At 50.1% G+C, this 15398-nt stretch overlaps 1 protein-coding gene across 6 annotated transcripts in view; it reads right to left on the bottom strand.

Annotated features, from left to right (window-relative positions):
• The window catches only part of LOC135916780 (acyl-CoA:lysophosphatidylglycerol acyltransferase 1-like), a 151504-nt gene that overhangs the window by 94140 nt on the left and 41966 nt on the right, over positions 1–15398 (bottom strand). Inside the window, exon 1 of one of the 6 annotated variants that reach the window (XM_070522446.1) lies at positions 1227–1521. The exons of the other annotated variants lie outside the window; for them this stretch is intronic. Coding sequence (XP_070378547.1) covers positions 1227–1265 — 39 coding nt within the window. The 5' untranslated portion in view covers positions 1266–1521. Of the gene's footprint in view, positions 1–1226; positions 1522–15398 lie in introns of those variants that run through there. 6 annotated transcript variants of the gene reach the window in all.

Here is a 15398-nt window from a genome sequence, read left to right as displayed (position 1 = left end):
AAGCTCTCCCAAATGGAGTTAACAGATCGTCGATATCTGTTTTTGGTGTATACTAACAAATTGCGTACCGCATTTCAACATTTTTTCTGTTACAAAGAGGTCCTACATCGAAATTATGCTTCTTACAGCAATTTTTTTATCTCGAATACCGTCAGCTGCCAGCCCTGCGGTCCGCTACCTTGTACGCGTTCGAAAATCCGACATTCGACTACGCCTCACGCGACTGTCCACGGCGTGCCGACATCGCGGCCAATCTCAGCCAATCGCGCGAGGCGAAACCGAACGTCGGCTTTTCGAACGCGTACAAGGTAGCGGCCCACGGCACCAGGTCATACGACCGCTTCGGGGCTTCCACGCAGGCGGCCTTGCCATACAACGACACTGGGAGGGGAGGGGGGTATTCTGTGCCTGCCTAGTGGACATGTCCATTTCGTCTGCTGCTTAAGTGCTGACTGGCTCTCCTGACGAGTATCCCAGCCCAGCCAATCACAAGTTCAGCAACAGCCTGCCGCCGTCGGTGAGAACCTAGGGTCGGAATGCGCAGGAGGCGTCGTTGATGAATCATCACGAGAACGAGCCACAAACAGACGCCCAGTGCTTGTGAATAGCGTGAGAAGTAGCTTAATCGTCACAGCTTCGCTGTCCCTGATGTAGCAGTTGCTCAGACTGGCATACATCTGCGATGGATTTTTCTTCTCACGGTGCGTATACGTTAGGAAAGGATCCGTTGATTTCAACGTTAGGCGAGAGCCTGCCAAGCTTGAGAAGTCAGACGAAACGCCGTTATTAACGTTTCCCCTCATAACCTTAAAGTGCGCCGCCGTGCGCCTTACCGCCGCTATTTATTCAGTTTTGCAAAATTATTGACTCTCCCCGACCGCTGGTCAGGAGCCTGTTTACACAGCACCCTTGGCCGCTGCCCCCCTCCCGAAGCACCGACGGGCAGCATGAGCTCGGTAAAACAAACACCCAGGAAAGCATATATCAACGCGTTAGGCCAAACCGCAGCCGACGGCTCACCGGCAAGTGCCGGCGAAAGCGCATCTCCCAGATGAAAAAAATAAAAAGCTCACTACGCCAGCGAATACCTTTACGCCCGCCGCATAGCAGACGTCTGGTATCGTGCAGCAGAATACCAGACGACACGGCAATGCGCGGGCCGCTTAGGAAGCGTACAGATGCGTCAGCGGCGATGCGTGAAATGTAACAATCGGTGCCGTACGTACCCGCTTGGCGTACATCCTGTTCATGCCGTGAGTAATCATCTCCACTACACCCGGGCGACGACTGCAGCGAGCCGAGAGAGACGAGTCGGGCACGCTCTCGCTCCTTTGCGATCTCCCAGCCGCCGATGCACAGGCGAGACAACACGGCGTGTGTGGGTCGTCGTCGGGCAGCCTCTTTCCTCACCGCCCACGCGAACAACACAAACAATGGTTCCGGTCGAACGCCGGTTGCAGCCTCAGCGAAGACGAAGCGAAGCCAAGCAACGGGACGGAGACACAAGTCGAAGCACGCGCCACTTCGATGCAAACGCACACACGGCGGTACCGAAGATGTTTGGGGGGGGGGGGGGAGGGGGCGAAAAGAGGAAGAAGCAATGCGCGGAACGTGCACAGCTGGCTCGGGTCTTCTTTCTTTTTGCCTCTCCGCTGGCGGTGTCGTGACATGCGCCGGTGCGATATGCGGAGAAACCGTACACAACGAGGCGGGCACCGACGCGAGCAGGACCCGCTTTTGTCGACTCCTATATCGGCTTCAGAGTTCTTGAACGGGGACGCTCAATAACTGCTTTGGTCCGGAGAAAGACGGCGTTGGTAGCAGGGACGACTCGTAGCTGACGACGCGCATCGACAGTTTGGTGAGTGGCGTCGCCTTTCTATGCGACGACGTGACGATAGTCCTAGCGGGCCGAACTTTACAATAGACAGGGTCTCAGCAAATGGAACAGACTTGCACGTTTGAAGAGGCCCCTCGAGTCTTTGGTGCACTCGCAACCCCGCAAAGGACACAGCAATCGCAGGCAGACGACGTACGGGCGGAGCTAAAACACAACAGACGACGGGAATAACACTGCGTGGCGAACTTGAGGCGACGTCTGAGAAGCGGTAGAAGGCGCGTAACGCTGATGTCGCCGTTGTTAGCGACGTCCTTGCGAGTGGCAGCAGAAATGGCGAAGTACAGTGGAAGTGCCGGGCCAACAGGCAGTGCACGCGCCGCGCGTGTGATGAGCGCACGGCGGGGACGAGGTTACGCGAAGGCACCGCAGAACGCGGACAACTCGCTCGAACCAGCTGGCCTCGAGCAGACGACGCGATTGAGTGGGATCGAGCTGCCTCCGCTGCCAGAGCAGACGACGCGAAACCGGACTGCGTCAAATGGTGCGCCTACAATGCAGAAAAAGGGGGTGGGAAGAAAGAAAGCGAGGAGGTCTGGCGCGGCGCGCCTGAAGAGAGTGACACACAATGAGGCGAGGTTACAGAGGAGGGAGGAAGTACACACGCAGGAGAGAGTGCGAAGCCAGAAAGGAGGAGATTCCGATGAGGTCAAAAACGCCGGCCGGCGAAAGCTCGCGTGAGAACGAGCGGAAAGGAAAGCGAAAGTGCGACGACGGAAAGAGGGGGGAGAGGACAGAACCGACTGCTTTCTTTTTTTTTTTTTACGCCCTCACCATTCCACTGCCCTCGTCGCGAAGACGGAAACCAGAAGTAGCCGTTGTCCCGGACTGAGGAGGCGTACAAGAACGCAAAATAGAAAGAAAGAACGGAAAAGGAAGACGGGGAGCGAAAGAAGGGCAACGGCGACTAGGCGGTAGCAATGTCGGTGTCTCTCTCTCTCGCAGTCGTCCCAGTTAACCCTGCCACTACTAACCAAGATAGCGAGGCCGTGTCGGCTCGCGTTTAAACGTCCTCCGCTCCCTATGCATACCTAGCTCCTGAAAGGAACGCATTCAACGATAGAACGCAGGGCACGAAAACCTCCGCGGCGGTGCCAGGTTTGCTGGCATGCATGGAAGTTGCGGGCGCTCCACACAGGAATGATTTCTTTTTCTTTGAAGCGAATAGCTTTCGTTGCCTATTACCGCGACAGCGTTAAGGGCCCCGTGTCGCAGATAATCCGGTGTCGGACGTCGTTTCGGCAAAAAGATTTTCGAACCAGCCATGCGCAGGCCCTTCATGTGGCGCAAAGGAAGTTACTGAACTAGTTGAGTTTTTCAAGCTAATATACCTAGAAAAATCGTAAAGTACGACTTACACACAACCTACAGACATGGTAGCGTCGGACTGTAATTGACGATACGAGAAAGCGTAATTATAATACGCGAAAACTCAAAGAAACTCCTTTTACAGCATTTCTACCCATCCGCTGACCGGCCACGGCGTCCGCCATTTGCACGCAACGGCACGCGAGCATCTCGGGGGCCACGGAGCAGCGCGCCAGGTTCCTTGCAACACCTCCAGATGGCGCTCGCCTCCGCCGCATCGCGGCCCACGCGAGAGGCCGCGTTTCTATCAGAAAGCCCGCCTTGGTGGGCAGCGTTTCCCGGTAAACATTAAGCTTACATACGCTCCACTTGCCGGGAAGCGTAAGAAGCAGTCAGGGATCTTTGAATGCTATCGCGTTCCACTCAGAAGGGCTAAGTTTAAGCGCGCTCCATATTTTTTTCGCCGGTTTCGCGCCTGAGGTTTGGCGGTGCGACTTTCAGCGCTGAAGCAAAGGGTTGCGGGCTTTCGCACAACCGAGTTGCGGGGCCGCGTCCATCGCAATATCAAGTATACGAGATTCTTTTTCAAATAAAGAAAACCGGTGATGCGAACGCAGTTCTCACAACATTGTGAGTCTAGACGCGGCGTTCGCAAAAGTGAAACGAATATTTCGTGAACGTTCCTTAAAATCCAGGGCTATTCCGAAGGTGGCAGAGATACGCAGAGGGGCGACAATGCGAAGGTACAACTTTTCTTCCCAATAGGGACGTTTAGCGTGTCCGGTATTCGTGCAAACGCGGGCGGTTTTCCGGTTTAGCGGGGGCGTCAAGGTGAGCGGCCCGATCGGTGGCGCCAGCTGGTGGCGCAAAGCTCAACCACACAAACACAGAGCTAATTACTGTATTCTGCTTAGCTGCTGGGGTAAATTTTCGACAGTGGCGTAATCATGTTCACAATTACGCCGCTGCCAAAAATTTGCACGAGTGGCGAAGCAGGATATGGTGAATTACTGCAGATTTAGCTATGCGTTTGTCTGGTTGAGCTCTACAACACCAAGCGGCTTCACCGCTCACGTTTACGCCCTGACCATCCGGTAATCTGCCCAAACCGCTCCCGTTTACCGGAATAGCGTACAAGCTAAAAGTCTCTAATGTCGTCGTGCGCGCAAGCGAGCAGGCGCGCTGTCGCGCGAGAGCGTTGAGGCATCCGAAAGTTTTAGATGCTCTTCCTCTCATTTTCCAAGTTGTAGGAACTCGACCTCCAACCTTCTCGTATGAACAAGAACAGTCGGCACTAAGCGGGTGCAAAGGTTTCGAAAGGTAAGCAAGATTTACTTGCAACGTGTAGAACAAGAATAAGGCTAAGTACGATGACTTTGCTCATAAACAAAAATAATTAAGAGGAAGCTTTAGCTCGGGCCCAACTCCGACGCGGCCTATTCAAATACATGTAAAAACGCAAAAACGTTTTTCTGAGATAACCCTTGGACCGATTTTGATGAAATTTGTTGCATTTGAGAGAGTAAGATAAATTCTAGTGACTGTTGGAAGCAGAATTTTGATTTAGGGCTTGCATTTTGTTAGAAATATTTTCAAAAATTCAGAAGTTTGAAAAAAATAGAAGCATGAAGTTTACAAACTAATAGCTCTGCATCAAGAACAGATATCGCGGTTCTGTAAACGGCATCCAGTAGATCATTCAAAGCGGACAAATATTGTATGTCATTTTACATCTTACGTGAATTTGTTACATTGTTTACGAGGGTTCTGCAAAAGTTGTAATTACATATTATTACATTTTTTGAGGTTCAAGTGTAACATATCAATTTTGTCCGCTTTAGATGTGCTATCAGATACAATTTACAGAATTGCGATATCATTTTTTCTTGTTGAGTTACAGAGTTGTATACTTGATAGTTTCGTTTTTTGAAAATTTTCAATTTTTGTCAATTTTTTATAAAATATTGAAGGCCTAACTCAAAAATTCGAAACCAACAGTCAGTAGATTTTAAGTTTTTCTTTTAAATGCAGCAAACCTAGTCAAATTTAGTGCAGTGGTTGCCGAGAAAAACGAATTCTCCTTTTACATGTGTTTAGATAGGAGCACCCGAGCTAAAGCTTCCTCTTAACGGGAGTGTTATGTTGAGCTCGCTTTGTCCTGCCTGCGGTCGGCGCGCGACAAACACAGCAACCGCAGACACAGTGCAATGCATCCAGACCTCATCATCAATCCATCTCTATAGGGGTATCGAAACTATTGTGTACACCGAGACATGCAGAAAATAATTTCCAACAATAAGAAGCTTCCGAGTATGTCATTTTTTACATAGCTTACACGGTCTATATATATATATATATATATATATATATACACACACACACACAATTTTGTTGCGCCAATGCCCCTCTAAATTGCGACACAGCTGCGTATATACTACACATACCTTCGGCGAAGCTCAGCCTTTGGCAGCGCTCCAGCCTTCGCCACTTCTTCGCCCCTTGCAGCTGAGCTGCCTCTCTCAGGGCCTCGATCACTGTCTCGGGTGTTTGCCGCAGCGTTCACATTTCTGCACGCCGGCGGTTGTCGAAGGCGCACAATGCCGCTCGCAATGCCATCGATTCAGAATGGCGTTCGGAAACGAGGCGGACATTCGCGACAATTGCGCCGTCCGCGATGCAATAAAGAAGCCCGTGCCCTCGTGTGCTTTCAGAAAGAAAGAATAAGAAAGAAAGCATGAAAGCTTGGAGAGCGGTTCCTTATATGCGCTGGCGGGTCGACGTCATTTTATACGCGGCACTATTCCATTCTATTAACATTCCAGAAATAAATCAATATTATTGCACGATAAAAACATTGGCAACTATCGTACATAGTCATTTTATTTGATATTAGTGTGAATTCCCCGTGGATAATTACGCAAGCCCATTGTGGTGAATTATAGCTAATACCCGGGCGGTTTCCGAAAGTAACATGAGATTCGTATTGTCAGTGGGAAAACAACATAAAAAAAATCTGAAGAAAGAAACAGCGGGGGCAAACACAGGGGGATGGGGATGGGAGGGGACGAAGGAAGCCGCATTGAATCAATCGGAAACTTCTCGACGGCGGAACAAAACACTTCCGTGACAGCGACCAAGAAGAGAGCCTGGCGAAGAAGGAACACAACATCGAATGCTTCAATTCTGGGCCACTCCAGAACGGAGCTTCCCATATTTTATTCCTCAAAGGAGAGAAACCGCGACAGGCAGTGGAGAATGATTAACAGATTCGACTGACAAAAAAGAAAAATTCTAGACGGGAGCGGTAAACGAGCGCACAATCAACCTTAGGCAGCAGCTGTATATGAACAGTAACGCCTTACAATAAGGACAAAATTGCGAGAGAAAAAAAAAAGGGGGGGGGGTATCATTTTTATTTTTTTTCTGTCCCTCAAATACGAAATATATGGAGGTTCTAGAGCAAGCACGTTGTCGGATGACGAGCGACACAAATCGGCGCGGGCCGCACAAAAGGAGGAGTGGGGAACGCTTACACAAGGCATTGCGTACGCGCTCACAGTTTCTGCGCGTATGACGGGCAACTTGTCGCTACCCGTAAAAGTGTTCAAACATTTCATTCTACCGGTACTAGCGGTGGAAACTTGGAGGCTAACAAAGAAGCTTGGGAACAAGTGGAGGACAGCTCAGCGAGCGAGGGATCGAAAAAATGTTCGGCGTAACTTTAAGAGACGAGGAAAACATAGGCGCGGATTGTAAAAGATTGGCCAATATCCTGTATAATTGACATGAAGTTGGGTAGATAATCGACTGGGCCATTAGTGCTGCAGAAATGGTGGCAAGCGAAGGGAGGCGCAGTCGAGTACGGCAGATAAACCAGCCCGGTGTGATGAAATTGGGAAATTTGCACGCACAACAGAGAATAAGCTAGCGCATGACGGGGAGGGTGGGCTTGGAAGGGGAGGGGGGGGGTCGTGGCAGTAATTGGACATCGCGAGCGGCCTTCCTGCCGCAGCGGACATAAACACAGGCCGATGATGCCTAAATTAGGCAATTCGCCAGCTTATAAGATGCAGTCAGTTAACGCAAGACAAAGGCCATGGGAGATCGCCGGAGAGAAGCCTTCGCGCTCCCACATGTGGTGATGACGGTGGTGAGAAACTGGCTTGCAAAAGCGCCTCTCAGGTTCTGCTCACTCACTGCGTACAATCGTCTGGCTACTCCCTGTGGTAACCCGTCGCACTCCGATTATCCGAGTCGCGTGCTCCCTAAATGGTTGAAGAAAATAGCGCATCTCCCTCTTCGCAGTCACTCTGTCTATTTCTCACTACACCTTGTATTACGGTGCTCAGGCATCATCGCACCTGAGCAGCAGCAAAGAAAAGCAAGTTCCCTATTCGAAGCCTCGCTCGATTACCGTCATGTTATTACTGACGCTAGATAGACAGATGCAACAGTAATATACGCCCCTCCCTGTCCCCTTCACACACACACACACACACACACACGCACACGCACACGCACACGCACACACGCACACGCACACACACACAAAAAAAAACGCGCGCGCGCGCGCAGCTGGTCACGAGCAAAGCATCACACATGACCGAAATAATGGAGATGATTGGTATGCGGGCGTGGTGCTATTCTAGCCAATCAGAGAGGCTACGGGCCAGCCCTGCGAGCGAGAGCTAACACGATGGCAGATTTCCCAATATGCTGCGGACAGTTGTCCAGGGGCGCGATCTTATCACGGTTGGAACAACGAACCGGTCGCTTGTCCTCACGCGATTGGTCACAATCACGCGCTTTCGTCAGCAAAAGGCCGATTCCAACCAATCGCGCCAGGGTAAGCGTGCGGTTCCCTTTCTGAGCCGTTATTGGATCGCGCCCCAGAATAGCATCCCCGCTTTAATCGGTAACGACACAGGGAGCATTCAGACCGCGATCACAGCACAAATTGAACGCGCCGACACCGCTCGCATCATGCCAAAAATGCGGCGCCGGAAATGCATTCAACGATTCCGACGACCGTTTGAACCGCGTGGCCGCTTATAGGAAACGAAGTGCTTCAACATACGTTTCGTGTTTCCTGTGACGTCAGCGCGCGCGTATTTTGCGAAGACGGCCGATATACGTGTGCTGTGGTCACAGACTAAAACGCCTTCCGCGCCACCGGCGCTTAAACTTCGGTTGCCACAACAGCAGCGCCGTAACACGCAACCTACACTCTAAAAAAAAAAAAAAAAACTTTACACAATTTGGGGCCGATCTCGTACCAAAACGATAATCGTCATCTGTCTTGCCTGCATTCCCTTTCTTGAAAACACTGCGCTCGCTATACTTTCCTGTCGGCAGCCATGCTAAGTCATGCTGATAACGCGCATGCCGTTCGTTACTGCGAAGTACCGGGCTCGCAGCGTTGAAGAAAGGAAATGCGTACAATACAGATGACCTCTACTGTTGTGTGGCAAGATACGACTCAAAGGGTATAAACTTAGAGTGTACACTCTAATAAGAAATTACAGCCTTTTGTCACACAACAACAATCGTAATCTGTCCTGTCCGCATTTCCTTTCTTTAACGCGGCGAGCACGGTATACTTTCCAGTAACGAACTGCATGCGCGTTATCAGCGTGACATAGCATTCCCGTCAGGAAAGTAGCGGGCGCGGCGTTTTCAAGAAAGGAAGCGCAAGTAATGCAGATGACGATTATCGTTGCGTGGCAGGTATACACCCCAAAGGGTGTAACTTTGCCTAAGAGCGTAGTTGCACAATCGATGGAACTACACCATTAGAGTAACCCCTGGCCAGCGCTGGCTCCCTTATGATGGAGCGATTGGGAAAAGGGTTACGCCACGTTGGCCAAGGCATCAACCGGCGAGAAAAGAGCACGCACGCGCAGGCAGCCACGGTGTGCGTGGTTGTTGCGTGGCCGCTCGTTCGCTGCGAGCAGCCGCGGTTTCGCCATTCTCAATGCGGACGCGGAATGAATTATCCTCCTGCACGTGCAGATTAAAAGCGCGCCGCCTTTAATGCGCACTGGCCCGGCGCCGCAATGGCGTCGCGAAAAGTCACGTGAGCTCTCAAATGGAATTTCGGCGGCAGGGGGCGCACGCTCCGCCGTCGGCAATAGAGTTTTCTGCGAAAGTTAGTAGAGGAACCTCTGGCGCAAGTATTTATTGGAGCTACAGTACGGCGCTTCACAACCGCATGGCCGGAAACGATAAGCCGCACCTGGATTCGCCTAAAACCCGTACTTCTGGCTTCAAACGGCTTTGAGACTTTAAACAGTGATAATTTTCAAGCGATTACTGTCGTTGAGCGTGCAACATTTCGAAATAACTACGCACGTGCGCGAAGGCTAACCGCCATGCGGTCTATAGAAAAAGAACTGCGGGTGCTCGCTAATTCCGAAAGACAAAGCGTAATAAACGACATCGCAAGAACGTTTGAAGCCACAAACACGAAGGCTAGACAAACCCACATACTGATGCCATCGTTCTCGGGGTAGATGAACGATCACTGAACTGAGCCCGTGTTCCCCCTAGTAATTTTTGTGCGAAACTATGCCATTGGCGACGAAAGAAGCGTCGCGTAGGACCGCAATTTTCGGGTTCACATAAACACGCAGCCGCGAAACGCTATCGCTCCGGCACGACCCGCGAGCAGGAAAGCAAGAACAAAGGCCCCTCCGCGCCCATAAAGAGTCCGCCAGCCAGCAATAAACATTGTCCCCGAGGTGGGGTACGTATACTGCCGGCACTGTGCACACACGCGTGCTTTTGCTTTCTCCCACGGCGGCGACACCTGTGACGTAACAGCGTCCGACGGGGCGTGGCTATAGCGTGGCGCGACGTCGCGCGATCACGTGATGAGGCGCCCAGCTGCAACCACGACAGCGGCGTGGCGAGCGAGTGCAAACAAAGGGGGAAACCCATAGGGAGAGAGGGGAGGGGGGGAGGTGCAGAGCGACATGGCATCGCGCTTCCGAACATGACGGAGAAAGCTGGCGGCGCGTGTACCGGATATCGCGTTTGGCAAAAAAAAAAAAGGAGAGGGGGGGTTATAGCAGGCATTCCTCGTCGTGGCGGCAAGAGATACCGGAACGCCCTACCCAGACCGCTTGTACATTATATTGTATACGTGCTTCAATCGTTTCCACATCGATAGAGAAGCGCTAACCTGAAAATATTCGCCTCGAAGCATTAACCTAAGATGATCCATTCACGTGCCTGTCGCTAGTGAGAACCAAACTGCGAAACCATTCTGCCCCTGGGATGTCTTCGGGTGTCAAGGGGTTACATTCAGGCTGCAAGCTAGACAAGTGGACAAGCTGGACATGAGAAATGCACCGAACAGCCTCGGCTCGCGGTATCACCCGAAGCCACCGCAAAACAACCTGAAAACCATTCCGGCGTTTATCGGACAGGCGAGGCTTCGGGACGCCGCCTAAATGAATTGCCATTCCACTAAAGCCAACTCGCGCACGCAACCCTCCGCGCACACGGATGAGTCCTGTCAAGCGAGAGTGGACGCCGTAACCACCGACAGTTGACTAAACGCAAGCACACGCACAAAAGAAAATAATACACGCGGCACTTGCCGACATGTTAGACGGCCCCCAACACAATGAAAGGGCTTCTGTGATAAACAATACTACCATAAACAACCACGGGCGCTTTACGTATACTGAAATACGACGCAGAAAAAACAATTCCTCGATGCCGGCATAAGGTTACACAAATGAACCTCACAAATGGGAAAGCACGTTAACGAATGACGCAAATGCAATCAAATTAATTTGCCAGCTATTACTGGCAGGTATTTCGGAAAAGTGACTACTCTGCCCCTCGCAAAAAGAGACTGCGGTCACAAGAGGCACCAGTGTTTACAACCGAAGAACGTAGTTCGGTCATCGGTTATTTAATTAACGATATGCAGCGCGCTTGCGCGTGTTCTGACTTGTTAAACTGCTTCTTTAGATCGAAATTTAAAATATTCGTTCTATGTTTTTTTTTATTACAGGTTCAGTACTCTGTATGTCAGCTACATCGTTACACTAAATCACCTCTGTTCACTAAACACACATTCGTATAATAGGAATATTTTGTACACTCGAGCAACAACGGTTACATCGTATCACGTTGCCACAGTGAAGAAGAAAAGAAAAGGAAAACTCAACAAAGAGTGCGCATTGTCGCACCACATCCACTAGCAAAATACTCTTTAAATATGTCGACAAGAATGCATAAACGACCAACAGAAAATTGCTTTTGTTTATCACGAGACAAAAATAGTGGAAATGGGGCGTTCAAGAGACAAGAGCATGGGCTCAACCAAATTCTAGGGAAAATGTAGTGAAGAGTACTCGCTATCTACACGCAAGTGAACTGGAGCGTGGCGTCAAGATTCACTCGCATCTCCTTTTATCTTCTGTTTACATCACGTTTTCGACCTTTCAATACTCATTTAGAATACTTTAAACCACCTCCCCCTCCCTACGCGCAGTAGCACGTCAGCGGTCACATACTCACGCCGGCAAAAATATGTACACCTTCAAATACAGAGCTTTTCTCTCTCTCTCCCTCTTTCTCTCTTTTTCTTGAACGTAAGACACTGTGCCAATCAACTGTCTCACGCGTTCTCCTCAACAAAATCCCAACGCGAGAGCAAAAGGGTACGCAGATAGTCCTCCTCCTCGTCAGTCCAAAACGCCGTTGTTACAATAAAGCAACAGGTTAGTAGGCTAACCAGAGCTGCCCACGACCCATTGGTCACCTTTTCCCACGGCCAGGCAAACTAGGCGGCCTTGGAGCGACGTCGTCCGCAGAGTCCAGAAACGCTCCGGCATCCCCAGCACGCCGTCCGCGCTACCCACACCCCCTCCCCCCGGTCGCGCGCAACATCACGCTGCACTGCACGCAACACGCGCCCCGGAGGACGACGCGTCAACGCGCGCCCTCCTTTCGACGCAAGCGCAGGCGCTCGGGACACTCCCCTCCGACTCCCAAGTTCCGTGCAGCATTTTCCTTTCCGATATGAAAGTGCTGGTTCTCGGGCGCGACTGGAGGGGGGCGGGTCGCCGACGGAACTGGATCTCGCGTCACGGCCGTGGGAGAGGAACGCACCTCGCAGCAGAGTAGGGCGCGCAGTGACAGTGGGGTAGGTAGACGGGCGATGCGCCGCCGGGGACACTGATGTATGTAGGACGTCCGGCCACAGAACTTCCCGTTGAATGTTTTTTAAAAGCGAAGCTTTTTAAGTGGCGCTGTGTGGGGCTGGGTGACAAAAAACTCGCTCGAGGAAGTCACTCTACAAGCGAACTACATATGGGTAACTCTGACCTAGTCGCTCGGTTGCACTTATGTAAATAGTTCTTTACTCCCCGTCTTTTCGCCCACCGTGTCAGAGAAGCCGTGCAAGCGTTACCGCGTTCCCGGCATTTATCTATATTTCGCACATACGTACGCCTCGTTCGCCTCTTTTTTCTTTTTTAAGGCAAAAGCCTTTGTAGGCTCACGGTGAGGTTTGGGTCAGCAGACCTGACCGCCGGAGTGCCCGTCGAAGCGTGATCACGCCATATGAAGACAGATTAAAGACAGATAAAAGAATGAAAAATTATTGATAGTGACAGTTAGTGAATGACAACGTCATAATAGAGATTGGTAGACTAGTAATGACTAATAATGACTACTAAAGACCTGTAATGTCTACTAATGACTATGAAATGACCAACATGTCTAACGACGGCTTGTAATGACCGCAATTGATCACAAATGGCTAAAATTGCTCAGTGGTGGGCAGTAATGACTAAAAGAAAGAAAAGAAAGAGAAGAGGCAAAGAGAAATAGGCGAGTGATAAGAGAACGAAGAGTAGGCTTTCGCCGTTCACCTTTTAAAAGAGATCTTAAGAGACACTAATTTTTTTCTTCCTCTCCTCTTCCTAATCCTTCCACGCCCCCCCCCCCCCCCCCCAACGCCCGTTCAGGGAAGCAAAACGTGTCCTAATAATAATAATCATCAACACCGTAGTCAACATATCTTCATCGCAGGACGATAGCCTCTCCAAGCGATCAACACTACTTCCAACGGTCAGCCGGTTGACCTCGCTACCCCTTTGCCCTGTCTCCCTCTCTCGCTACCAGCGTATATCCTTCGTCTGTCTCAGACTACATCACGCGTCTCTACATTCTACTCTAAAACCATCTGTGTGGATGGGAGACGGCAAATCGAGCTCAAGCGGACGACGCCCACAGCGTTACCCAGGGCCTGGGTTCTCGGCCGTTGCGGTGCGCGAGTAATGCCGGGGGGAGTCCGAGAGACCCAGGCAGTCGAGATTTGCACCTCTCTACGTGGCCGTGAAGGACCAGGTCGACAAGTGTTAAAACACGTCAGCAATACATAGTGAGAACGGCGATGAACGATTGTGCTTACGCTTAACGTTGCTGCAGGTTATTGGTTTACGCTAATCGACTGCATATTACTTGTACTTTTGGGCATGTCCGATTACTTCTTGTTTTTCTTTTTCACACCGAAGCTGTCAGTGCAACTAGAAAGCGCTCAAAAAACATCACATGCAATTTCTCATGCTTACATGAAAAAAAAAAAATCACGACTACGTCAATCACGAAGTTTTCAGTCTGAGGAAATGTGGGAAATGTTAGTGTATTGTTTGGGGAGACTTCGTACCGTTTGTGGCTTAACTTATTGCACTGAAAGCAATCACCAAGCAGTTTCCCTGTGTATATCTTATGCCTAATACGAGGTTTCTAGTTGCCAATTTTCCCACGTTGTCCTCGGTGAAATAAACTAATCGCCCCGTTTACGTCTGGTGAAACCACGAGGCCAGCTTATAGGTAATAAGTAGGCAAACTTCGAAGTGGGTGCGTTAACTGCCACCTTTGCAATGAACTGCGTATGGAAGCAAACCGGAGCATCACCCGTGAATGCACGCATTATTGCCGCGCGACTGGCCGCTCGACCGACATTGGGTGGTGTTCACGGGCTTATTTCACGCTCGGAAAACAAGAATGCTTTTACGTAGCACGCACTGAACAACACAAAGCCGTATCGGGAGTGTTTCATGTAATGTAATTAGACGGAATAAAAAAAAGGTACTCCGAGTATCTCCAAGCGACGGCAAACAACATTACCTTGGCACCGTCCAGCTACGTGGCATTCGGGTATCTGTAAATCTAATTGGTGCGTTATATAGTTGGAACACCCTGTATACCTTCCATGGCGACGAACTTTCAGTGCGACGGCTACACCGAGCACACGTAGTAGCTCAGGGTCATTATCTTAGGTGCGTACCTCCGGTCCATTACACCAGGTTCATTACCTCGCATTCATTAGCAGCGGGGATTCGCGGCCAAAGGCCCATTGTAGCCACCTGCGGCTTTGCCGGAGAACTCGGCGGGCCGACCGAAGGTTTTGCAAGCCTTTTTCGGGCTGCATTCGGGCGTTACCCCTGGGCCTCTTCGTCGTCCCCCACAGCCGTCGCAATGGCCAGTTGAACTGCAGCAAGAAAGCCATTGCGCGTTCGACGCAACTCGGGGAAAAAAAAGAAACTGCAGTTCCTGCTCCCGCATGCACGACCACGTGCGACGTCATTGCTCTGCAGCGAAAGGTGCACCCGCCGCGAGTGTGGCGGAGGGCTGTTTCTTTTTTTTTCTTTTCTTTTTGCAAATCATAGTTACTATCATTATCTGCAACAGTCTAATTTATGTCCCCTACGATACGAAGGCCTCTCGCAGCGATATTCAGTTAACCTCGTTGTGCCATCACCTGACAAATTATATATATATATATATATATATATATATATATATATATATATATATATATATATATACATATATATATATATATATATATATATATGTATATATATATATATATATATATATATATGACATAACTACAGCAGCATTAGCTGCAGTAGTCACTACAGTACCAAACATCGCATTGGTAGCAGTAATATCTCGTGTCAGCGGGCCACATCAGCACAACAGCTTTGGAGAATCGGCCGAGAGATTGGTAGTAGAAACACAAAAGAAGTTGGAGAATATTTGAATGCAAAACAGTTTAATCAATTCCAGCATACCGTACGTGTTGGTTCAAAACAAAAGGAAAACATTTTCGAGTAAAACATTACAACATAGAAACACTGAATTTAAACACGAGCATGGA

Source organism: Dermacentor albipictus, chromosome 7 (assembly GCF_038994185.2).
Source record: "Dermacentor albipictus isolate Rhodes 1998 colony chromosome 7, USDA_Dalb.pri_finalv2, whole genome shotgun sequence".
NCBI classification, from domain to species: Eukaryota; Metazoa; Arthropoda; class Arachnida; order Ixodida; family Ixodidae; genus Dermacentor; species Dermacentor albipictus.
Note: the sequence above shows the minus strand (reverse complement) of the source record. Positions and strands in the feature narration are given on the sequence as shown.